This window comes from Dicentrarchus labrax, unplaced genomic scaffold (assembly GCF_905237075.1).
Source record: "Dicentrarchus labrax unplaced genomic scaffold, dlabrax2021, whole genome shotgun sequence".
NCBI classification, from domain to species: Eukaryota; Metazoa; Chordata; class Actinopteri; family Moronidae; genus Dicentrarchus; species Dicentrarchus labrax.
In genome coordinates, this window is record NW_026136710.1 from 13,114,145 (window position 1) to 13,139,425 (window position 25,281).

The window sequence follows — 25,281 nt, forward strand, 5'->3', positions numbered from 1 at the left end:
TCCATTCGTTTCATTAAACCTGGCTCAGCTCGCCCCCTAGTGGCGAAAAATGAGCAGTGAGTGTTCAGCTGTTTATGCATCCCTTTTCAAGGGCGGTTGTACAGTATGTGTATCATGTTGTTCCCCTGTTATGTAGTGTAGGTAAACTTCACACCTAAAGTCACAGTCCACATGGTGGTAGTGTTGTTCTGTGGGTATCAAAAGAGGCATCCTCAATAACCAACAGACAGGGTTGGGAACACCCGACTCTAGCTTTCCTCAAGGCCTGTTGGGTGTGAACGAGGATGTTAGGGAGAAGGGGATTATATGGGATAAAATCCAGAGTATCATTGTATGTGAGCATACTATATATCCCTACCATGCCACAAACATTAGCACTGCAGTGGTCAGATATCAGAGGTCCTTGACAGGGTGTCAATTTAATTCAACCATAATTTCACTGGCTAAAGGTTTGCCCAATGAGAGAACGTATAAGGATGACCCCTGAGCCTACATCTTAACAATGAATTTATGGGTCCTTGACATCAAAAAGGTTGAAAACCACTGAACTACGAATAATTTGCCATAATAACATGGTCCAAAAAATCCATATAATCCCCAACCGTACTATAAATTCCAGGACCTTTGACACAGTAACTATATCCAGTTTCCTGTTATTTTTCAACACAGATGGGTAATATTTATATATATTTATTTGTAGATTTTTTAGGCACTTTTGATTGTAAAACAGCAATAAAAAATGAATAATACCTCAAAACATGTAAAAGCAGTGAGACAAAGCTCGTCCCTTGGTCAATGAAGAGTTATGAATCACAGTATCACATGACCTTGGATGAATAAATACAGAAATATTTAATTGTACTTAAAAAAATATATTAATTTTTGTCTTCTTTTACCAACGAAAATCCACGTTTTCATCATATTTTCCTATTGTACTGAAAAAGTAGAAACAGCTTTAGGAGCTGTTTTAATTTCTTCTGAACTTGTTGACAAACAAAATTTGGGCAATACAACCTCTTGAAAACTGAAGTATATTTGAATATTCACATGGTTTACAATATGTACAAATAAATATGTAATAATAACATAAACCAATAAACTCAGAGCACCTCAAAAAACTTTGCATGAATATTTATATTTTCTTATTAAAAACATAGATTTATACAGCCTGTCGGATGTCCCGCTAGTGTTTTAGACAAATTAAATTCTAAAAATCAATATCACTCTAGATGCAGCCATTTAACTCATCATGTGAATGCAGCATTTATGACTTTGTTTTTTCTGCAGTGCCGAGTCAGATCAGATAACTTCAAATGCACAGAGTCTGATAAAGTGCCAGCGGGTCTTCAGTTAAAGCCAGATTATCAGAGCAGTAATTCTATACAGGGTTCATTTAGAGACAGTTTGCTTTTGGTGCTGAAAGCAGATGTTTGTTTTGTAGACAGTCACCCTGATGGAGTTATGTTTGCGTGTCTCGTCATCAGGTGGAATTCCAGAAAGAACAGATATTTTCCTGTAAAGATAAGGAGCAACTTTTATTGCAGTGTCATTAATTTCTGACTTTGTCCATGTCATGCAAAATACACGTGGACAGCAGAGACATATTATTGCAGAACGTGTGTAAACATTATGAACATTATGCCTATTTAATATCACAGTATGAACTTTGGAAGAATATATCTGGTTTCAAATTAATGACGTTAAGAGATACAGATATTAAAGTTAAAAAAACCAACCTAAAATGACATTTATTAGACAGTTACACAATCTGACTGTTGTCTGTGAATGCAGGCTGGAAATGTTTGAGTTTCCTATATCTGCCAACTGTCTGATGACTGAGAAGCTCTGCTGTACCTGCAGTATTTTGTACCACACTCAAGGTGATCCCTGCAGCTGGCACCCACAGGCTTCATGCTGTTCCAGCGCCACAGGAGTGACCGCTTGGTCCGTTGGAGCAAACCCTTCCAGTCTTGAGGTACAGGCAAAGAATTCACCTGTAAGGACAAATATAAGAAATGTGATCACCATCACAATATACGGTGATAAAATCAAATGCAATCAAAAACCATTATGTTTTTTATTTGGACAAAGAGTAGGCAAACTCTCAGGACGTAAAGAGTGAGTGCAGGGTTATTAACTTACCTGAATGGTGCAGATCAGAGAGAGAAAAATGGAGAGCACAATGATTCTTTCCTGAAGAGTCCTCATGCTGTTTGCAGATCAAGTTCAAGAGAGAGGCTGTTCTGTGGCGGGGCTGGTGTGTTGTCCCATGTTCCACTTGTATTAAAGGCTTTAATCGGGTTGGGGAGGAGTTACATAGATATGAATGATTAATTCTCCAATTTGCTGCTTTAATGACAGAGGCTGTGGTTTGGCAGAGAAGCTAAAGTCAGAGCCCCAGCCAGCGCCCCAGACGTCTTTGTACAATGGTACTTATCAGTTTTATAATGACAGCTGAGGTCAAAGTTTATCTGCAGGGAACCAAAGTACACTTTAACCCGGTAATTGAGGACAGATCCACGTAGGGATTGTATGTGTCATGGACTGCAGAAATGCACCCATTTACTTAAGGATTAGGGTTAGTGTTTTCCTGGGTTCTCTAATTCATGTGAGCTGCATGGTTTGGACTGTGGGGGTAATCTGAAGGAAATCCATGTGAAAGAATCAGTTCCAAGATCTGACCCCAGGACCTCCATGGTGAGATGTGACTGTTTAACACTGAGCCACCTTACTGAAGATAGGCTAAAGGTCCTCGGGATGCTGATAATGAGAATTTCTGGCCAGCGAAAGTGAAAGTTTGCCAAAATTAGATCAAATTTATAGGTGCAGAGTACTGATTCTCTGAACTCCTCTTCCACCCACTCCGGTCAGACTAGCTGTCCCCTGCTTTCAGTCTTTATGCTAAACTATGCTGATCACCCGCTCGCTGTAGTTTCATATTTAGCATCTAACTAAAAAAGCAAATATAGGTATTTCCAACAAAACTCCTCCCTGAATAAAGATAGATTAACAAGCATTCAGACAAATGGAGAAGAACTTGGATTGACCATAATTTGCATCTATTCATTTTTAAACAAGAATATTTCAACCTCAAAGTTAGTCTCTTATGACTCTAATAAGTCAGCAGCATCAACTCAAAACTGTGAACTTTATTTATATTATAATCATCATGAGTGCTATCTTAACTTGAGGCTGTGTTGATTGGGGCTAGATAACAGTTTGAAAAAAAGAATAGCTGGGGGTGTAGAGAAAGAAGTGGGCTTACGGAGCTCTGTATCTCTGCTTGAGGGTTGCAGCTTGAGGCTACATCAGCCACTATTAGCATAGAACACAATAATATTATTTGACAGAAGAACATTTCATGAAATTGAGTTTCAAACTCAACTTGCAATAAAAATGTCATAATTTAGGCTAAAAGTCAGTCTTTCAAAATACTACAGTGTACTGTTCAACTTTCACAGACATCTGTTGAAATCAACAGGGGTGTGTCTGTCTGTGTGTGTGTAGTAAGTGCAGGTATAAATAGAAAAGTTTCAACATCTGATTATAATAAATTAGTCAGATGGTGTAACTGTCATAAGACTGTACTGGTGACCTCTATACAAAAAGTAGTAATAGAGCACTTTATTATGCGTGATAGAGGAAATACAAACTTCCTTCAGAGAATGTGAAACAGGTTTATTGAAGTTGACAAGACAATGTGAAAATTGTTAAATGTGTGACCTTTTGAGAGTATGTAAACACCGATTACATATTGATTTTACTATGGAGTAGTAGTGTAAACAGTATTCTCTTTTACATATAAGACAATAACAATATTAACAAGACCTGTCAGTGATATGCGTGAAACAGTGGTTATTCAAACTGCATAAAAAAACCCCACATTGTTGTTACACTGTGTGTAGTGCTGGGAAGGAAATCAGTTGCATTTTAAGAACAGGCAAATCTTATCAGTTGAAGTCCAATAAAAACCTCCCTTTTTACATAAAGTCACAATAATCTGATTATGATCTGATGCTGTTTAAAAGTGCATTTAAGCATAAGAACAATGACATATAGTCAATAGTGGTTAAATAGGGGTTGTTCTATTTGGCAAACTATGTATCAGTAGTGTCACTTGCATGAAGCAGTTCATACACTGACTTTAGATCGGTAGAAATTCTAAATCACACGCTCATGGCGAAATATTGGACTGAGGAGAAAAATTTGCTTCATGATACAAGACACCATTATACCATACCAGGCAAAACTCTTCCCTTCATGCTGCTCCAGACCCAGACAAACCAAGAGACTTCAAAAGATATCAAAATGACAACCCTTTTCTTGGAACAATACGTTTTAGGAAGAAAAATTCATACATTAAGATAAACTTATGGAAGTGCAAGCTTGACTTTGTTATTCACTTTGCTGGTAGTTTGCTAGTAAAACAGCTGGATGTTGTTGACAGTATTCTTTCTTCGTAAGTATTCCTGCTGTGTAGCCATTTGTCTTATTGACACACACACACACATCGATTTCACACAAAAATACGGGCTTTAAAGTTAAAAATTTTCATTTGAATTCTTTGAGGTTTGATTAGTTCAGAGCTGACTCTCCAGACAATTCAAATTAGATTTGGTAGATATTAAATTACTCAATTCACGTTGTTTGAATCAAAAATCCCATATTTAGAAGTTAAAAGAGAAATACACTCAATTTAAAAAAAAAAAAACAGGGATCTTTAGCATCATTACAACTGACCTGAAAGGAAGACATTAAAACCAATCCAGTAACAAACAACTCACTCCACTTCACTTTGTTGCCTTTAGATTACCATTCGCTTAAAAAAAAAAAAAAAAACAGATTAAAAGGTGCAATACAGGTTAGGTTAACGGTAAAAACTGCTGATGGACTGAACCATGAACTGTTGAATGATACTGCGTATGTGGCAATCCTCCTCCTTTCACATCCTGTTCGGTGCTATGATGAGAGCAGGGGCTGTCGCTCAGCAGAAGTGCTCTGAAAAACGCAACCAGGCATAAAAAGTTACATAAAAACAGTCTATTCACTGACGTAAACTGTTTAATTTACAATAATACATATCTTTTATTTTTTAAAGTATATTTCTTTGGCCTTTTATTGCCTTTATTATAGTGACAGCTGAAGATAGACAGGAAGGGGGGGCAGAGAGAGGGGATGACACACAGCAAAGGGCTGCAGGTTGGATTCAAACCCTGGGCCGCTGCAGCAAGGACTCAGCCTCGGTACATGGGTCGCCAGCTCTACCCACTGAGCTAACCGGGCACCCATACATATCTAACATTAACAATGGCGTTGTTAATTTGCCATTATATCATTAAAGGTCCAGTTTTTTTACATTTCATAGACTAAACAATTAATTGATTAAAGAAAAACACAATCAACAGGTTCATCAATAATGAAAATAATCGTTGCCGCTCTAATGACCAAACAACCTGATCAATGTCTATCTCAGCTCACCTCGGGAATCTTTTGTCGACACATTAGGAACATGAAGATTCCTCCCAGAATGATGCCGACACCAATCAGCATGAACGGGATGTTCACCACGACATTCTGCTTGACAACAATCGCGTGCAGCTTCAGGACTGAGGCGTCGTCAATGACGACGCTCTGAGAAGATGGCGAGAGAGTGAAATTAGAGGTACAGTCACATTAAACATTATACTTTTATATTAACTGTTATTGTGTTATTTCATGTCTAAACTTGGGTTTAATAGACAGGAAAGTTTGAGAGGTGGACAGGAAAGGGCACACTGAGAAATAGGGGTATCATTTCAGCAGAAAAGTACCCTGTAAGGTAAAAAAAGAGGTCCTTAAGGTGATTACTGTGGACCTTTGTTTAATTTTAAATGTACAAAATCACGGCTGACAGAAAGGGGTACATAATTGTAAAAAATAAGCTACTATTAAATTTCCATTCAATTCTTAGTCTGTGTGGCCTGGAAATATTTTCATGAGCAAAGAACTAGGACAGGACTTCCGTTCAACTTTTATAATTTTGCCACACGGACATTTTCGGGCAAGACGCCCTTCTTTAGTGTCTATTGTTAAGTTCACAATGGCTCTATTTGAGTGATTTTGCTCATTTAATCAAGTAGCTAGTTGAGTAGCAGAGTGAAATGCTTCCACTAGCCATCACCATTACTCACAATTTAATTTAAGTATCATCACTGTTTTATTGTCGATCTTTTTTCTCATTCTTGCATTCCTCCATGGGGACTTTCTGTATTTATTTAACTTTATTTTAAGCCGTGGCCCTCCTTTATGGAGCCCCTTCAGAGTTGGGTAGGGCAACCCGTTTTCCCCCTGCAGTCTACTGTGGCATGTGCAAGTGCACTTATAGTCGGCTGAACAATTTAATGACGAGACAGAAAAGTGTTTCCAAAAAACGCTGCCATAACAAGTGCCAACGTGAGTAAAACCTTTGAACCCTGTACAAATTCCAAAACTTGATATTAAGTGGTTGTTTTTTTTAGGGTTGACAGATTAAGATGACCTGTAAATCTGTAAACCTGAAAAACAAATCTAGTTTCTGAAATGACAAAACTTGATATTCAGGGAGGAGAATTCAAACTTAATATACTGCAGATGGCTTTCAAAATAAAATGTTTCAATGCTATCAGTTCAGTGGTACAAAAATGTCCAAAGTAAGTACTTCTTATCAGTTCTGATTAAAGTTCACGTTTCTACTGAAAAACTGGTTTCAACTAAGTACACAGGCACGAGATGTTCATTTCGAAATCGTGTTAATGATGTCTGTGATATTATGAACGAGACACGATCCATGACAGACAGACGGATGAACCAAGTGTGAACAAGGTGACTGGAACTTGTTGCCCTTTTAATGTGGCTGCATTTGGATTGCTGATGGGAGTTTATGATCCGTGTGCCAACCAGTGCTCAGTACATGACTGAATTACCAAACAGTGTGTTTTTGTACCTCATTGAGATAAACCACAGGGAAGACCACTGTCCTCACGTTTCCTGTTTGACTGAAGAAAAAAGAAAATGAATCACACTATTTCACCTACTATCATAAGTATGCATCACAATCTGAAAGTGATCTGAACATTCGCCTATGACTTGATGAATCAATGGCAAAGAGACGTTCTGAAAATGTTTGTCTACATATAGTTAGACAACATGTGTACCTGTACAGTCTGGACTCAAGATTATATTTGTTCCTTCAGATGCCAAGTAGATACATAACAAGTGAGCTGCGACTGTCCAAAAGTCCATCCATAAAGATGATGGTGGCATAATTGCCTTACAGTTATCTTACTGGTAACCCTACCTAGACTGACTAGACTGCAGCTTCATCAAAGCCAATATGGTGACATCCCAGTTTATGACAAAAAGGTGCAGAACATAGAGAATATTTAGAGACTGATGAAGGCAATGAGACGATTACCTGAAGGTGGGAATTTTCTCCACATTGACGTTGACCTGGAGTCGCTTTGCTGCTTGCAGGATTATTCCTGTTAGCTGCAAAACAGAGTTAAAAGTTGTTAGGAAACACAAAGTTAGGAGGAACAGTTCTGATGTGTGTGCAGAACTATACTCACACCCCGTCACTCCTGATGTGTGAACATTTATGCCTCATTATAGCCTTTTCAGCATCAATTACACATGTTTTTCAAGACACTATGTATTATCATCTCTTTGCTGCAAACATTTTTCAGTAAATGTACTTTATGACTCTGGTAGGCAGAAAAGATCTGAGAGATAACACGGCAACCCACACATACTCCATATACACAAGTGAATTTTGGAACAAAGATGTATCTGCATGCATCTTTATTGTAGGCGGCTCTAGGGGAAATCACAGCACTGGAGCTGGCGGGAAAAGTGGTTTACAGTGTTGTGCAGGGCACCGCAACCCAATATTTATGACAGAAGTCGCAGGACTTTGATCAATCTCAATAATCTCATGCAGTGGCACAGTGAAGATTACTGTATAGGAAGGAGGATAAACAGATAAAACAGTAGCTTGTTTACCGGTTTCAAAGACTCACGATGCTACCACCTAACAAGTAAGTGTTAACAAGGTGGACGTGACTAAGAATGAAAGTTAAGTGTACGTGTCACAGCTGCATGCTGGGTTAGCTTCTGTTTACTAGATCCAAATTGTATCAATGCAGACCAAAAAATGGACTGCAGCGAGAAAAGAGGAGTTCAATAAAGTCAAAGAAAAATCCAAAAGCCAAAGAAAGATAGCAATCGGAAGAAAGACTCAAACAGAACTTATAATTAGATCTTGACTTATTAATTGTCAATGTCTCTGTAGTCCATCTGCTTTCTTGCAGAAGTCAAATTAGTGTCATATTCAGGAGCAGAAAGGCTAATTATTATCTGCAATTTATCAGCTATTTTACAACTGTTCAAAAAACCTTTGATAGGTGGACCATTAGAAAGTCATTTCCAGGACTTATTTCCTTATTTTCATCTGTCAAATACTGTTGTCAGCAATATCTTTTTTTGTTTCGTTTTGTTCTGTAATTGTTTCCCTCTTATTCAATTATTTAACATGTTAAAGAATATTTTAATTAAATGTTCTTTAATACAGTTTTTTGTTTTAAAAAAAGAAGCGTTTGTGACATTGTGCACTTGTAAGTGTTTTTTTCAGTCGGATTTCATTTATCAAGGATTTACTACAGCCAAGTTATTACAGCATTACACATGATAAGAGCTGTTAGAGCTTATCTTTGGTGACAGCTCTGTTCCATGCACCTCTGCTTTAATTTTTAACCACTGTTTTAAAAAAAAAGAAAGAAGAAGAAGCACTGCTTTGTGGGTAACCACTGTCTAGCTGAGAGAGTTCACCACCTAGTGGTAAACATAAGTATCACCTCAGGTTTTCATATCAGCTCTTTATTGCAACTTATTTTTCTACATGGGAAAAAGAATTATACTAACAACAAGTGGGCATAAAGTAAAGAAAGGCTTACAACATGTTCACAAAGTACATCTTAACCTAATTTAACTTTTTTGGAGAGAAGAAATATACCAGACACAAATATTATTCCAAGTGGAGTATGTTTATATGTCTTAAAAAGGGTCTAGAGAGGTTTTTTAAAGCTGAAATTCCTACCGGATTGATATCAATCACAGTCTGGTGCTGCTCCTTTATAGGCTTCATGCCAAATACATCCTGAACGAATTTCTCATCTGCCTGGTAGAAGTGTGGTGAGGACATAATGATCGGAGCTCCTGAACACACAAGAGATTCAGTTAGAATGTATATAGATATTATAGGAAACATCCAAGACTGCCTTTCACATTTGCCTATGTGAAATGATTTTTCCCCATACAGACCAGATGCTTAACACACCTTGTTTACATGGGCTGACATTCAGCACCCCAGAGCCCAGGCAATTTTCAGCAGGGACACAGAAGCCTGCATTGGCTGGGTTCACGGTCACATTGGCAAACACCATGCTAGGGGGACTGAAGCGATACCCAGGGATCCCCTTCACGGTCACATCCTCCTCGTACAGAGCATACAGAGACCTTGGAAACAGAGCCAGATGCTGGGTAATCATTCCAGGCACAAATACATTCTGTAAAGCCGTGCAACAAAAGAGGGAATTTTGTACATGAGCTCTGTGGTAAGCTGATTTACAGAAAACCAAAAGATCTGGTCTCTGACATGTTACTGCCTTGAAAACCTTGGCAGCCTTCTCACAACAACCTCGGTAGTTAGCTGACCTGCATATGTTGCACTCTGAATTTGGATGTATTAACAGTCAAAGAGAGCTGATATTAGTTGTTTTGAGCAGCACTAAATAGGTAGTAAGCCAACAGAGCAGCCATGCAACCAGCCAGGCTAAATTGGTATCCTTAATCCAGTATGTAGACATGAATAACGCTAAGGGAAAGGCTTAGGGAGACATTCTTAGGATGACTGAGCCATTTCACTAGCCAACTCAAGCCAGGCAGATAAGACCAGAAAAAGAATGAATAAAAGAGTACACCGAAAATTTAAATCAATTTCATGTTACCTAAAGCTAAAGAGTTTGTGCTCAATAAATTAATTGAAGTGTACAAAACTGTCTCCTACTCAAGTTACATTCGAAATAAATAAAAGAGAGAATAAAAACGAAATCCAGATCAGCTTTTCAGTTACTGAAGTTTTCAATGTCAGTTCTGTACAAAACCTCATTGAAAAAAGAAAGAAAGAAGGAAAACCCAAATGAGTTCTGGGGTCAAGTGTGAGGGGTCATCGGATGTTTAACACAAGTGTATGTGAGAACATAAATATGTATAATTACTTGGTGCATGTCCAGTCACATTTATGGACGTGGTCCTTAGCGGGCTGTAAAACTCACCTGCACAGGTCAGAGGAGAACATGTAGAGTGTCTCATTCTTGGTGATGACTGGATGGAAAGACGCTCCGTTGGTTCCATTGATCATATTGCACTCATCAGATGTCCACCAACTCAGCGAGCTGCAAGCATACACACAGAAAATAAGATTATAAATGTTTTTTTAATGCTTGTCATTTATCAGCTTGATTAAAGGACTGTGAAGTAGCACTTAGGCAAAAAATGCAAATGTTTTAAAAGTGCAGTAGAACAAGACTGAAAATGTTTGTAGGTCAGGAAAAGCTTGGCTAAAGCTGCTTTCACAGAACAGCAGTCCTTTGTGTGTTTAAGGAATAGTTTGACACTTTGGTCTTTGGGCTATGCTGAGCTAATCGTCTCCTGGCTGTTGCGTCATATTTAACTGACAGAAATGAGGGTGGTATCGATCTTCTAATCCAAATTTGTGTATTTCCCAAAACTACACCTAAAAGTTTAGGTATAACACAAGAGTCTGAAACAGTTAAAAGAGAGAAAATGATGAAAGAGCATCTCCGAGGGCAAATTAGAGGATTAACATTAGTGTAGCTTTATGACATGAATGGCTGTGATCAAAGAGAGAGGGAGTGTCATATCAAGCAGGATGAAACCAGCCTTGATCATGTTCCTGTGTTGTACTGATACAATCACACGTTATCTAACTCTCACCCATTCAAATTGCACGTAATCAATTATCATCACTGACTGGATTTACAGAGCAAGAGGTAATTCTCTTTCAGTCACTGTCATTTTGTGCTGTAGGTGATTGGAGACAATTACCTCTCACCGTTCCATGTATCCACTCTAGCAAAGTCTTTGTAGTTTTGCTGGCCGGTGAAGAACACGTATTCACCATCGTTGGAAGCATTGTTCTGTAAGAAAAAAAGGAATGTTTTTACACTAGAAAGCTGAAAAAAACCACAAGTGAATAGTCAGTCCAGTTAAACTTTTATAATTAATCAGAAACTCTTGTTTTTCTAAGATTCTAATAAAGTTTCTGAGCAATTATCTGAAATCTTTAGTACCTTTTTATGAATAAACACACTCTAGTCCGTTCAAATTATACAATAATGCATTTATGCTTAAATGAGACCTTATAGAAGAGTCCGAAAACATCATCCAGGTCAGGTTGTACAAGTTTGAGGGCTTTGAGCAGACTGTCTTCATATCCCCACAGCAGCTCTCCCACTGTGTGGGTGGTGAACAAGCCTTCACCTGTGGACTTCATGTAGGAAGAGATCAGATTGGCCATAATGGAATGGTCCTTGAATCGCTCCATCACAGTCTACCAGGAGAAAGAACGGAAAGGATCTTGTTAAAGACGACTTGTGTAAAGCGCTGAACTGCATAAGTTCCATAAAGAAGACGACATAACAGAAGGAATAATTTACTTAAACGTGCTACAAACTCCTTTATTTAATACTGTTGCCTCTATATGACCTACAAATCAGAAGACTGACTGTTTCTGTATAGTTATTCTTAATGCGTGCCACTGGGTCGAATTCCCCTCGACTCAGATTAAAGGAGTAGAAAGTAGAAACACTACTGCTTTTTTCCACAGGGGCCGCCAGAATCAACACAAAATCAAAGTTCCTTGTAGCTGCTTTAGGAATGTAAACAACAACCCACACAGGACAGTTCACGTTGGAAATCGCATCTATTAAAGCAAAACAAATGTAAACACTGGAGAGAACAGAATGAGATTGTTAGATAAAAACAACGAGATAGCTTGTGCTAACTGTAAAGTGTGCAATTAAACTATTGCATGTCTGTGTCAAGTAAAGTTTGTTTAGGAAAAATTTCAAAACATGCATCATATGAATGATAAATGTTAATAAATAATTTTGAAAACAATCATTTTGTTCTTTTGCTGCCCAATAAGATAAATAATTAAAACTAGAAAATAATACAATTCTGACTGAAAATAGTACGACCAAACATCACTAATAACTCACCACAGCAGGGATGTTGACCGTCCTGATGAGGTCACTCTCTGGACCTCGGGACATGTTCCGCTGGAATATGTACGTCTTAGTGTTGACAGCTGTTACCTTTGTACCATTATCCTGGAAGTCCACTTGCTCCATAGGCCGGTACTCTCTGTGTACAAAAACATAACAACTGGGTTCAGGTTGAAGGAAGCTCACTGTTGGTAGTTCCTTGTTACAGTGCATCTGTCAAATATATGAATATAGGATGATCATACATTTCCTCATCAGGTACAGTATATGTACACAACAGCAGACTCCAGAGAAAGGGCTAACTCTAGCATAATGCTGGAAGAAAGGATTTATTTTAAACTTATTTCTGTTCCTGACTCAACTAAATGTATTAAGCAATGGTGACAGCTACTATGATGCATTCACTGACAATCTGGAAAAATGAAACTGTTTCCAAAAAAGGCGGTTCTCATCTGTTCTACACAGAAGGAAGACGGAAAGAAAAATATAAATATTTGTTGTAAGAATGTAATTCTTATGTCCTGGTGAGACAAACTGGCAGCAGTACAAAGCCACTGTGTCTGTCAGGGCTGAAAATGGAGACGCAAACAAACTGCCTCAAGCTAGCCAGAGACAGGACTGCACTAATATCTCTCTGCTCCTGTCTCTGCAAGCTGTCACTGTCATTTCTGAGTAGACAGTAACTTAGTAATGTCCGAAACACATGGTTTTATAAGTATTGTCTGTCCATTAATAACAGTAAGCACTTTGTCTTACAGCAAAATGAACAAAACACATGAAAGCCTGGACAGAAGAAATACACATTATAACATATTTTAAACCGCTATCAGGTCTGTGTTGCAGCTTTAGTGCGTTCAGGGAATGGCCATTATTATTAAATCAATCTATTTGAACAGTTCTTGATAGTAGATAATTGATAGCTTTGTGAACTTAATAATCTTTATCAATGAAAACATTTGTATTATAGTGTAGAATATATTGTTTGTGCATGTTGTGCTTTCATGTGCACCACTGTTTTGTCTTCCTGTTAATCTAATCATCAGCTTTTTGGCGCCTTTCTTCCTTGAGGGATGACAGACGCGTAAATGCGTAACTGCAATATGTTTGGCGAGTTTTGTACTCACCCTAAAAATAATAGTAGAACTGTAAGCGGCATCTTCAGTTGGATTTTATTTGTTTATATGACGTTAATAGCTCAGGAGAGGGCGTCTCAAATGCAAATTGTTTTTGTGCCTCTCTCCTTTAGATCTGTGTTTCCTTTTTATTGTGAGATCTGCACTTCTGTTTCATACAAAAGATGGAACAAGAGTAAAGTCTTCCTCGTATTCCTCTCTCACCTGTATGTATACGGTCCAATCTCCACCACAGCAGGCCTATCTCCATCCAGCACCTCCAGGGGATTGGTCACATTAAAGAAGTAAAACTGCATGTAAATAGGGGCCGGTGGATTCTCCCAGGCCTCAAACGCCTCGGTGCCATTCTTCAGAACTACTTCCTATAGGGAGGGGGGACAAAGGGCAGTGGGTTAACTTGTCCTACACAGTTGAGAAATTGGGTGACAAAGAAGTCTGCTGCTGACTAAGCTGTCCTCACATCATATGACACTTACACCATTGCTGTAAACCTGCTGAAGAGGGGAAATCATCATTTAGATGATCTGTCATGATATGCCATTTATTTCACATTAAAAGTAGGCCAGTGAGGTGTATATGGGGGGGGGGATCACAACGCAGGAATAGATTAAAATAGGTGTGAATATTATGGCAGATATCCAGGTGACTTGAACATGTAAAACATAACAATAAATCAAAAAACAGCTAAAAAAAACATGTTTAACTAAATAGTTGGTTCTTACAACTGTCACTTTAAATTACCATACATTCCTCCATGAGTCATTAGTAAAACATTCAACGTATGAAGTTGCATAATGAAACTCAGCAGCGAAACAGAAACTGCACTAGCTTTTGCCAAATCAAGCCTTTAGCCGTAACCAAAATGTCTAACTTTATCTTATTCAGCGATTATCTTATGATCTGTTACACAAACGTTAGCCCGAATAAAATGCGTAACTTACCTTTTTAACCAGCGACTGTATGAAATGTGGAAACACGTTAGACAAAACCAGAGAAATACCGAGGATCAGCGTCAGTAAAGAACAAACCCCGATGCTGTAAATACAACATGACTTCAGTAGCATGGTGAAACAGCAGACTGACTGTGTTAGATATCTAACAGCTACAGATAGCTCTCCCTGACATTAGCTGCTCTCTCTGTGTGTGTGTGTATATGTATGTATGTGTGTGTGTGTGTGTGTGTGTGTGTGTGTGTGTGTGTGTGTTTGTTTTGGTGGCCCAGGAACTTGCTCGATGAAGCAAAGACACACTTCCGGAATGAAACACTTCCCTGTTACCACTTCCGCTTTCTTCGACAGTCGACGGCTTCCTGGAGCATGCACCCGTGACAGAATCACTACAGGGATATATTTAGAGTAGTCTCATTAATGAAAGTTGGGATTTATAATGTTAAAATGAGATAGTGTTCCCACATCCATTACATGGTTGACCAAAAAAATGTTTTTTTTTCCATTAGCTGGTCGCTGAAGCACAAAGGCAAGGAAAATATCTCTCTTGCATATAAAGACTCTTTGTTATCAATCACATGACAGTGACGCAATTCATGAACTCTCGGTCGTTTGTGGGTTTTGTTTTAAACATAGGCCATAAGCTATTGATTTATATATATTTATTTGTGTGTATATATATATACATTCTGTAGTATGTACACATTTGAGATAAACAACTGGCTTTATTTTTGGATTCATAAAAGTAAACAAGCTAGAACTAGAAATAAGCAAAAATTGAGCATAGGTGTGACAAAAATAAATACTTGCAGATTTTGAATTAATCTAGTAAATGATTTATTTCAATGGTCCAATTTAATGCTCCAACAGTTTGAATGTTAGCGTACCTGGAATGCCTCCCAAATAGGTCCTGCTGTCTTGTACTGTGTAGGTGTCCACAATGGTGTTTAATAATGACCACAAACTGGGATCAATAGAGTCCCACAGCTCATTTTATACCCCAAGAAGGTAAATCCAACAATGTGTAGGTCTACTTAATTTTACACAAAAATCTAACCTTACTTACTGAGTAAGTAAATGAATTAGCTTTAATAATTTCTTGCCAATTAACACATTTTCTGTAGCCCATCTTTCTGGTAATTTGTTAGAGAAACCCTTAACTGAAGAAAAGACAGAACCATAAAGATCAGTTTTTCTAAAGGTTCTTAATAAAATAGAAATAATGCACCTGGCATGAGTTATTTTCGTCTGTCTCTTATATTATAAAAAGTATGTGTGTACTGTGTATGCATTCAGTACATGTGTTTACCCAAGTCAGATATTTTCACACATATGCACATAGCTTAATGTTTTTATGGTTTATATGACACTTTTCTGTGATACATTTGAACCTTTAGACATACCTACTGTTTATTGTTAAATTATTCCTATTACAGTTTACAACAAAAATGTAGTAAATCGCTTCTCCACTAGATGTCACTGTCTTCATGTCACAACCCAAATTCTTTGTTGGCCTATAAAGTGGAGTCATGCTTGTTGAGTCAAAATTTCATATAAAGGGGGCCACACCTTGGCTAAGAACACTAAGGTATGAGCAGGCATCTGTGTGTCTGTGTCACATTGTCTCTGATTGTTCACACAGATATTCCCAAATTACATAATTTCAAACATACTGCTTATACTCATTAAGGAAATATTTACCAGGACAGTCAGAATAGACCACCATAGACTGTATATAAATGATAAACACTGAACACTGAGTAAAAAGTGGTTGATATTTTCAACAGACATGAGCAATCTGAGCATTCACTATGAATGGACTTTGTTTATGACTGACACTCAGACAGTGAGGTGGCCTTGGTAGCATTATCTCATCTTACCAAATAGCGTCAACAGCCTTACAGCTCAGACACGTCCTTACCTGCATTAATGTGTTTCAATGTAGGGTTGTTGCAACATATCATCAATATGACTTGTCTAACTGGCAGAGTCTCTCCACCTTAGAGATGAGATACACTGATTTTACACATGAAGACCAGTTAATTGTGGGTATCACACAGCCAGTAAGAAATGTTGAATAGATCTGGAACAGTTTTGTCAAGTTTGAGATGCATTATGGGAAATCCAGCTTTTGGGAGGTTGGCTCATGGGGACAAAAAGTCAGAATATCTTGGCCCCTGTTGCAGCTGTGGTGGAGGAAATTTTCAGATCATTTACTTAAATATAAAAGTAAAAATACTCTATTAAGAGTAAAAGTAAAAGTACTGAGTGCCAATCTGACTGTAATACTATTATATTTTAAACCATTAGATTATTATTACTCAGGATTTTATAGTATATTTGACTCATTTTTAGCTATTTTGGATAGGACTGCAACTAGTGATTACTTTTATTATGGCGTAATCTGCTGATTATTTTCTAATTCAATTAATCGATTGATTGTTTGGTCTGTAAAAATGTAGAAAATAGTGAAAAATGCTGTCACAGTGACCCAGAGTTAGGCCTTCACAATGTTTGTTTTGTCCAATCAATAGTCCAAACCAGAAGAAGAAGAAGAAAGTAGCATGGGAAGAAAATACTCAAGTATCTCAATTACAGTGCAGTGATTGAGTACTTACATTCCACCACTGCTTGGTCCCCCAACTTTATGGAGGAGCAATGTACTATATCATATGCTGGGAACCAAACACATAAACTGACTGATTTATTGGCTTTAATTAAAAATACATAAAATAATTTGAAATATGTGATAGTTATATTAGGAGCTCCCTCTCCATGGGAGCTACAACGTATGACAACTAGCTCAAAATAACAAAAGTTATGCGAGTAAAAGTGCAAAAAAAAAAAAAAAAAAAAAGAAGAAGAAGAAGAAGGGATTTCATTCTACTCCTAATTTATTCTCTCCTAGCTGTGTGAGTGTGTGTTGTTTTTGTGGGAAATGCTCCTTTAACCAGAACATGAATGGGACACACAATGCAGGAGAGAACAGAAGAGGGCTCGCTCGCCCGCGGTCACGAGAGCACTGGGGGGAGTGACGTCACTTTCCTAAACCGGGCAACAGCCGTTGAGTTGAGTCCCGAGCGACAGACAGGCAGGAGTCCGTCCGGGAAACAACTTTTTTAATGTATGCGGGCCGAGCCGGGCCAGTGTGTGTTAAGTGTATGTATGTTGTGTGTGTGTAGCGACCGGGCTGTTTTTTTTCCTCTCCTTTATGCATCCTCCTGCTCGACTGAGCTTAACAACGGCTCGCTGTTTTCTCACCGGCTCGGTAACTAATCTGTTTTTGGCTCAAAAAGGCGGTTGTGTGTCTCAGTTTCTTTCTTTTTTTTTTTTTTTTATATATGTGTCCAGCCCTCTTGCGACTCCCAGCACCAAGAACCGGGTAAGTGTGTCCAGTAATTTTACAGCATGTAACGTTAAGTTAAGTAAGTTGCTGGTCGAAATAAACCATCATTTTCTGTTCAATAACCGTTTGTTTGTCTCGTGAGCAGTTAGCGTTCAATCTGATATACAATGATACACGTCGCGCGCGTTTGACACTGTTTGTGCAGCTTTATCCGTGTTTGTGCCTGTATTCATGCACAGCTCCTATTGTTTGAGGTAGCAGTATGCAGATATGCACAGGTAACGTTAACTACTTGATAAACTGTGCTCTGAACTGTTGCTGTCGACTTTATTTTTATTTGGAAAGTTTCACCATGGATTCAGTAGTAAAGTTTGCAGCCTAACAACCAGACAGCAGATTTATATGATATCTCTGCTCATTTTTTTTTTACTTAGCTTCTGATATCTATATGTTGTACCCCTTAATTCATGTTTGAAGAGTAAAATCTCATCAGGGGTCCCCAGAAAATGTGCCTTACGAATGTGTTGTTAATCTGAATGGCTTGACTATTGCCAGAAGAACCCAGACATGGCTGTCCTTGATGCACTCACCAGTACACCTCTTCTAGCACATCAGTATCTGCCCACGTAAAACTAAAGACTCATCTGAATAACTCCTTTCCCTGTCTGCAAAACCTTCATGAATGCATACATGTTTCAGTTTCATTCCTTAAGGACTTACCTACCAGTAATTGTTGCACAGAGGCTCAAATTGCTTACATGGTGCTTGGTTGAAATACACGCAGACACAGAGGACACTGGAAATAAAAATAATGAAAAAAGTAGACTAATTTTGACTGGAATGCTCACAAGGATATTTTGGGAGGAAATCACTGACAAGGTCATTTTAGGCATAAAAAAAATGGAAATGGCTCGAGGCAGTCAAGGCGCAAAAATACAGTCACAGATTGTCCCCAAGGACTTTGTGGTGATTTAAAACATCCTTATAGGAAACAATACAAAGCCGGATACCATTTCCAGCAACAGGTTTAAATTAGAATTGCATGTGGTAAGAAGTCCAGTCCCCAGTCATTAATTGGAAAGGAATAGTAAAATGTAAAAGTTCAGATATGTTACAGCTCGAGTACAGAGTGCAGTGATCAAACTCCTGATGAAAACTTATTGACTGGAACTTCACACAATTGTATATAAGACAGTTTAGTCTTTTTAGAAATACTAAATCACTTTTGAAATTGAAACAAACATCACTGAGGCTGAGCTTAAACATCTGGTTTTTTTTTTCTTCACAGCCTTGACGGAGTGATTGAGTGAGTGACTGTATGGACCGGACTGAACATGAAGAGCCTCAAAGCCAAGTTTAGAAAAACTGATGTAAGTACTGTAACACATGTTCATGGCCATGTAAAGTGTGTGTACATGCAACCATGTGTGAACATGTGCACGTCTGCGTGGCTGAGTCAATGTCTGTGTGTATAGCTGTAGTAGTTGCGGATGATTTATGGCAGATTTTCTCAACCTTGGGGTCAAGCAGCACCCTGCCGCTTGTTGATGTTTTGCTGTTTAAGAAAAAATAAAGACGTTTGAATAATAAAATAAATAGATTTGGATCATAATGTCGGTGTAATCCATTTAGAGCCTCCTCCAGGCTCTTGTAAACAGAAAAAGTTTGCCATGCTCAATTTCACATGACAGCTTGTCAGCTCTAATTGAAGGGGTGTCATGAGAACTTTGGGACCTAAAAACTGGGTCATAAGGTTGAGAAACCATGATTTATGGTGTTGGCTATATGACACGGGCTTTAAAACAGACATGTTGTGACCACAAATATCTTCAGATACTCTGACTGTGCACCACTTCTGATGAGGATTTGATCCTGCCGTCTGTGAATCAGTCTTTAGGGAGGAGTTTATTCATGTTGGTTCAGTCATTCAATCGGTCTATGATACTCTAAACTCACAGGAAGTGAGGCGTCTCCACAGCGTCTGACTCATCTGTTGTCACGGTGACCGTAATGACACAGAGCCAAACGCCAGACAGGAAAAATCTGGAGGGTTGCTGGATGAATGGGATAAGTTTTAGGGGATGGAGGGAGTGTCAGAAGTAGAGAAGTCGGCCAATGCAGAGAAGAATGCCAACTAAATGAGACACTTGGTTTATGTAGACAGTTTCCATTAGATTAAGAATTTGTGGCAGGGCAGGATGGTGTACTCTGGTTATATGGCATGCTCTGTAGAGCGAGGGACTCTCCCGCAGGGGAGGAATTAGGTGGAGTACATCTCTGCTTTTACTCAATTATAGCCTGAATATACTGTGAGCCATAAGCAGTGCATGGATGTATAGAGAGCAAGACTTCTGCTAGTGGAGAATAAAATCAAATCACCCACCTATAAATCATCTTGAAGAACATACACGTGCTGTTAAAACACTTTATAAGGAACATGGATGCAAATCAAAAGAAAACAGGAAAAAACAACCCATTATTCCTAGTGTCTGATTTAATCTTTAACAGTCTGCAATTTTACATGGGCCCACAACCTAATATTAGTAAATTACTGCAAATTCAGTCAGCTATGTGGGGGAGTACAATAGAGCCCATTGTTCTAGAAAAATGAGTCCAGCTTCGGGGTGCAAGGTCACAATAGTTCCTCCTTGGTGTATAAAATGGATGGTGGCTGTCTCACCTGTACTGGGTGTTTTCCAGTCAAAACCTGCATTGTTATGGTAAGAGTTGTACATTGTTTGAGATCGATGGAGTGAAATGCTTGTCCTCAGTCCTCAGAAATAGCCAGTCGTAGGCGGCATGAGAGAAGAAAGGGAAGAGCAGTGGATGTGAATGTTGCTTAGAAACAACACTGAAGCCATTTGCAGTCATGCATGCCTTTGCAGACCTCACACCCACATACATTGTCGTGCTTTAATGGCTTAGATGTCTCATAATTTCTCAGTTTGTCTTTGTAATAAATCCCAGTTTTCATATCTGTGTATCATTGAAACAGTTTGGAAAGGAAAATGACTGTTTTGCTGTACTAGTCACAGTCACACATCTAAAAATTCAACACTTCTCTTGCACTCAACATGCACACACACACATTATATAATGAAATAAGGCATTCTTGTTTGGATAGAGGATTACATAATTTAATAACTGATCTGACTGCAAATGCATGTTTATTTCTGTGTATTTTGTGTTTCATGCAAAGCCCTGCCCATCGTTCTAGTCAATATTACCCCCTCTGTGTATGTATGTCACCCTATGTGTAATTGATTATGTACTATAATCGGAAAACAGTGTATTGTCTGTTCTGTTGCATTCTGCAAGTATATCTCACCAACTATATTCTGAGATTAGATATTTAAGTGAAATACAGTCCAATAATATATTATTTTAATTAAAAGAAAGATCCATTATACCTTTTAAAAACAAGTAACTTTCAGTGAAGTAGTCTCCTGGGTAAAACAGTGCCAGCATTCTAGTGCACACATGGTGATTAAAATTAATGGTCATGATTAAGATATGGAGAGGCCAGCATGTTTATCCCCTGAGCCAAAAGTCATTCCATTGCTTTTTATAGAAACCCAGAGCAACCGTAATAGAAAGAAAATATCTCTTTGGTTCTATTTGAGGCTGCGTGTGTCAGTGACAGATTACCCAGGAATGTTTCCCCCAAAACCAGCCCTTCATTTAAAAAAAAAAAAAAAAAAAAAAAAAAATAGCAGAAACTTAATGCCTATAAATAGCTTTTCTATGAAGACATTTGCAGATATTGTGTAATGGAATCTGTGCTTTAGTGTCAAATCTTTACTGAATGCTTCACATTAAGGATCCTCCTCCAGCCCAGTGAACTGCATGCATCAGGCAGCCAAACCTTTACTCAAACACCTCTTCAACATGAGGCCTAAATAAGGTAGAAATGTTATGGGAGGAGAAAGTAAGATGTATTACTGTAATAGGGTGCAGGCAGTATAAGGGCTAAATGTTGAGATGGATGATATGGCCTGATAATACACCTTGATGATACATTTGTCAAATTGATAGATGGTTTCACAATTCAGACAATACATTTTTTGGAGTTTCTCTACTGAAAGTAGAAAGACCAACATAATTCAAACGTGTATATATAGATTTATTCATCTACCAGACCTCCCATGTAACACCAGCTGTACAAGAATAACAGAACCCATGCATTTGTATGTATCATACTCTAGATGGACCAGTGCATTGTTTGATTGACAATGCACAACTCATTAGGGCTTTTTCAATTCAATTCAATTCAATTCAATTCAATTCAATTTTATTTGTATAGCGCCAATTCATAACAGAAGTTATCTCAGGACACTTTTCAAATAGAGCAGGTCTAGACCGAACTCTTTAACATTAATTACAGAGACCCAACAGTACCACCATGAGCAAGCACTTGGCGACAAGGGCAAGGAAAAACTGCCTGTTAAAAGGCAGAAACCTAGGACAGATCCTCCGGCTCTAGGTGGGTGGTCGTCTGTCTCGACCAGTTGGGGTGAGAGAGAGAGAGAGAGAGAGAGAGAGAGAGAGAGCGACAGACAGACAGACAGGTGCACAGCAACAACAGTATTGGCAATGGCAGTCAAGCAGGACCATGGCAGGAGGCTCCACCAGGATCCATGAGAACCTGCGAGAAAGCACAAGAACTCCGGGGAAGAAGTGGAGTTAGTAACATGCATTAAAGGGACATGAATGAGTGCAGAAAGAGAGAGGAAGAGAGTAGCTCAGTGCGCCATGGGAAATCCCCGATAGTCTAGGCCTATAGCAGCATAACTAAGGGATGGTTCAGGACTCACCTGATCCAGCCCTAACTATAAGCTTTATCAAAGAGGAATGTCTTAAGCCTACTCTTGAATGTGGAGAGGGTGTCTGCCTCCCGAACCACAACTGGAAGCTGGTTCCACAGGAGAGGAGCTTGGTAACTGAAGGCTCTGGCTCCTGTTCTACTTTTAGAACTATAGGAACCACAAGTAGCCCAGCATTCAGAGAACGTAGTGTTCTAGTGGGGTAATAGGGTACTATGAGCTCTTTAAGATATGAAGGGGCCTGACCATGAAGAGCTTTATAGGTGAGGAGGAGTATTTTAAATTCAATTCTACATTTATAGGGAGCCAATGCAGAGTAGCTAGTACAGGAGAGATGTGATCTCTTTTTCTAGTTCCTGTCAGTACTCGTGCTGCAGCGTTCTGAATTAATTGGAGCGTTTTAATGGACTTATTGGGGCAACCTGATAATAAAGAGTTGCAGTAATCCAGCCTTGAAGTAACAAATGCATGGATTAGTTTTCTGCATCTGTCTGTGATAGTATGTGTCTAATTTTTCTAATATTACGTAAATGAAAGAAGGCAGTCCTAGAGGTCTGCTTTATGTGGGAGTTAAATGACAAATCCTGATCAAAGATAACTCCAAGATTCCTGACAGTGGTGCTAGAGGCCAAGTTAATGCCATCTAGAGTGACTATATCTTTAGACAATGAGTCTCTAAGGTTTTTGGGGCCAAGAACAAGAATTTCGGTTTTTCTGAGTTTAACATCAGAAAATTGCAGGTCATCCAGGATTTTATGTCCTTAAGACATGTTTGTAATTTAGATAATTGATTAATTTCATTGGGTTTGATTGATAGATATAACTGCGTATCATCTGCATAACAGTGAAAGTTAATGGAGTGATTCCTAATGATGTTGCCTAAAGGGAGCATATATAAAGTAAATAGTATTGGTCCAAGTACAGAACCTTGTGGAACTCCATGACTAACTTTAGTATTTATGGAGGATTCATCGTTAACATGTACAAACTGAGAACGATCTGATAAGTATGACTTAAACCAGGTTAGGGCAGTTCCTTTAATGCCAATTTGATGCTCAAGTCTCTGTAAAAGAATATCATGGTCAATGGTGTCAAATGCAGCACTAAGATCTAATAATACAAGTACAGAGACAAGTCCATTGTCAGAAGCAGTCAGAAGGTCATTATTAACTTTAACCAGAGCTGTCTCTGTGCTATGATGAACTCTAAATCCTGACTGAAAATCCTCAAATAAACTATTGTTATGTAGAAAGTCACACAACTCTTTGGCGACTACTTTCTCCAGAATCTTAGAGAGGAACGGGAGGTTAGAAATCGGTCTATAGTTGGCTAAAACCCCTGGGTCAAGAGTAGACTTTTTAAGAAGGGGTTTAATTACAGCTACTTTAAAGGACTGTGGTACATATCCTGATAATAAAGAAAGATTAATCATATCCAGTAAAGAAGTGCCAATTAAGGGAACAACTTCTTTAAGCAGCCTAGTTGGGATCGGGTCTAACAGACAGGTTGATGGCTTCGATGAAGAAATGATTGAAGTTAACTGATGAAGATCGATAGCAGAAAAACAGTCTAAATATACATCTAAGTTTACATTGACAGAAGTCCTTGAACTTGGAGAGCCACTGATAACCGTTGATGGCAGTTGGTGATTAATTTTTCTCTAATAGTAATAATTTTATTATAGAAGAAGCTCATGAAGTCATTGCTACTTAAGTTTATGGGGATATGTGGCTCGATAGAGCTGTGACTCTCTGTCAGCCTGGCTACAGTGCTGAAGAGGAACCTAGGGTTGTTCTTATTTTCTTCTATTAGTGCTGAGTAATAGGCTCCTCTGGCATTACGGAGGGCCTTTCTATAAATCTTTTCACAGCAGACGTTTTGACATAAAGAGCACATGTGTTACTAATAACATTAAAGATTGTTCTATTTAATTGTCCCAGTAAGCCATGAAAGTGCGCCATCATGCACAATATCAGGACACTGGAACTAGCAAAACTAGATAGAGTGAAGCCATTATTAATGTCACTAATTACGCCCATGTTGGGTTTTTTTTTCTGTTCCGAGATTCAGACACATAATTACTCCAATTAATTGTGCCTGTTTGTGTGCAGACCCACAGAGCTTAATTTGAAATTCTATTACAGGACTTTCCCCAATGTGAATCATATTTTGCGGTGGTACAGCCATAAATGATGTGTTGTGGTCTGAATGTTAAACTCAATATACAGTGAGGGAGTTGCTACTAAGAGGCAAATAAATAATATATATATACACCAACAGATTATCATATCCTTCATACCATTAGCTAATGAAAGACACAACCTTTGATAAATACATAAGCACATTATGTGTCACTTTACTTTGCACTGTGCAACTGTTATCTTTCTTACATTAATACATTGATATTTATGATACTTTTTTAGGTTATTATTTTCTTTCTTCTTTGGCCTTGTGTATGATTTTGTGCATTGTGATGGTGTTTAATGGCTGGCTGTGCACCAGTGAACTTATATATATATATGTGGTACAGTGTATAAAAATATAAATCTAACTTTATAGGCACTTAAGGTTAGATAATATTTAAGGTTAGGAGGTTAATATCACTTTATCCCACGCTATGTACTTCATTTTGAGAGCAGCTGTATTATTGATTATGCTGCTGTACCAGATTGTGTCAGCTACAGAAATGATAGGAAAGGTGTGAAGGTC

At 38.3% G+C, this 25,281-nt stretch overlaps 3 protein-coding genes across 4 annotated transcripts in view; 1 reads left to right on the plus strand and 2 right to left on the minus strand.

The window, feature by feature from the left end:
* Positions 1 to 674: 674 nt before the first annotated feature.
* Positions 675 to 2,414, minus strand: LOC127370888 (liver-expressed antimicrobial peptide 2). The gene is made up of 2 exons (XM_051413361.1): positions 2,143 to 2,414; positions 675 to 1,994 (listed from the first exon to the last, which is right to left on the minus strand). Exons 1-2 carry the CDS (start codon positions 2,206 to 2,208, stop codon positions 1,812 to 1,814), a joined length of 249 nt encoding a protein of 82 aa, XP_051269321.1. The 5' UTR covers positions 2,209 to 2,414; the 3' UTR covers positions 675 to 1,811.
* Positions 2,415 to 4,303: 1,889 nt separating this feature from the next.
* On the minus strand, positions 4,304 to 14,673 carry scarb2c (scavenger receptor class B, member 2c). Its single transcript, XM_051413351.1, has 12 exons — positions 14,398 to 14,673; positions 13,661 to 13,818; positions 12,318 to 12,462; positions 11,456 to 11,647; positions 11,143 to 11,234; positions 10,350 to 10,469; positions 9,353 to 9,531; positions 9,113 to 9,231; positions 7,433 to 7,506; positions 6,962 to 7,013; positions 5,479 to 5,631; positions 4,304 to 4,998 (listed from the first exon to the last, which is right to left on the minus strand). The coding sequence occupies exons 1-12, from the start codon at positions 14,518 to 14,520 to the stop codon at positions 4,960 to 4,962; spliced, it is 1,446 nt and encodes a 481-aa protein (XP_051269311.1). The 5' UTR covers positions 14,521 to 14,673; the 3' UTR covers positions 4,304 to 4,959.
* A 2,745-nt stretch (positions 14,674 to 17,418) lies between these two features.
* Positions 17,419 to 25,281, plus strand: part of rai14 (retinoic acid induced 14) — a 40,840-nt gene continuing 32,977 nt past the window's right edge. For both annotated transcript variants that reach the window (XM_051413348.1, XM_051413349.1), the window contains exons 1-2: positions 17,419 to 17,785; positions 19,038 to 19,119. In XM_051413348.1, the coding sequence (XP_051269308.1) occupies positions 19,084 to 19,119 (36 nt within the window). In that variant the 5' untranslated portion in view covers positions 17,419 to 17,785; positions 19,038 to 19,083. The remainder of the gene's footprint in view (positions 17,786 to 19,037; positions 19,120 to 25,281) is intronic.

What these genes read in the sequence shown, in the direction of transcription:
- scarb2c (XM_051413351.1), bottom strand. Translation starts at nt 14,520, where the DNA reads ATGCTACTGAAGTCATGTTGTATTTACAGCATCGGGGTTTGTTCTTTA. An exon ending in GATACATGGAACGGTGAGAG is followed by an intron (nt 10,470 to 11,142) that starts GTAATTGTCTCC and finishes GTATGCTTGCAG; the next exon opens with CTCGCTGAGTTGGTGGACAT. An exon ending in GAGAAAATTCCCACCTTCAG is followed by an intron (nt 7,014 to 7,432) that starts GTAATCGTCTCA and finishes TTTTTTCTTCAG; the next exon opens with TCAAACAGGAAACGTGAGGA.
- LOC127370888 (XM_051413361.1), bottom strand. Translation starts at nt 2,208, where the DNA reads ATGAGGACTCTTCAGGAAAGAATCATTGTGCTCTCCATTTTTCTCTCT. An exon ending in CTCTGATCTGCACCATTCAG is followed by an intron (nt 1,995 to 2,142) that starts GTAAGTTAATAA and finishes TTGTCCTTACAG; the next exon opens with GTGAATTCTTTGCCTGTACC.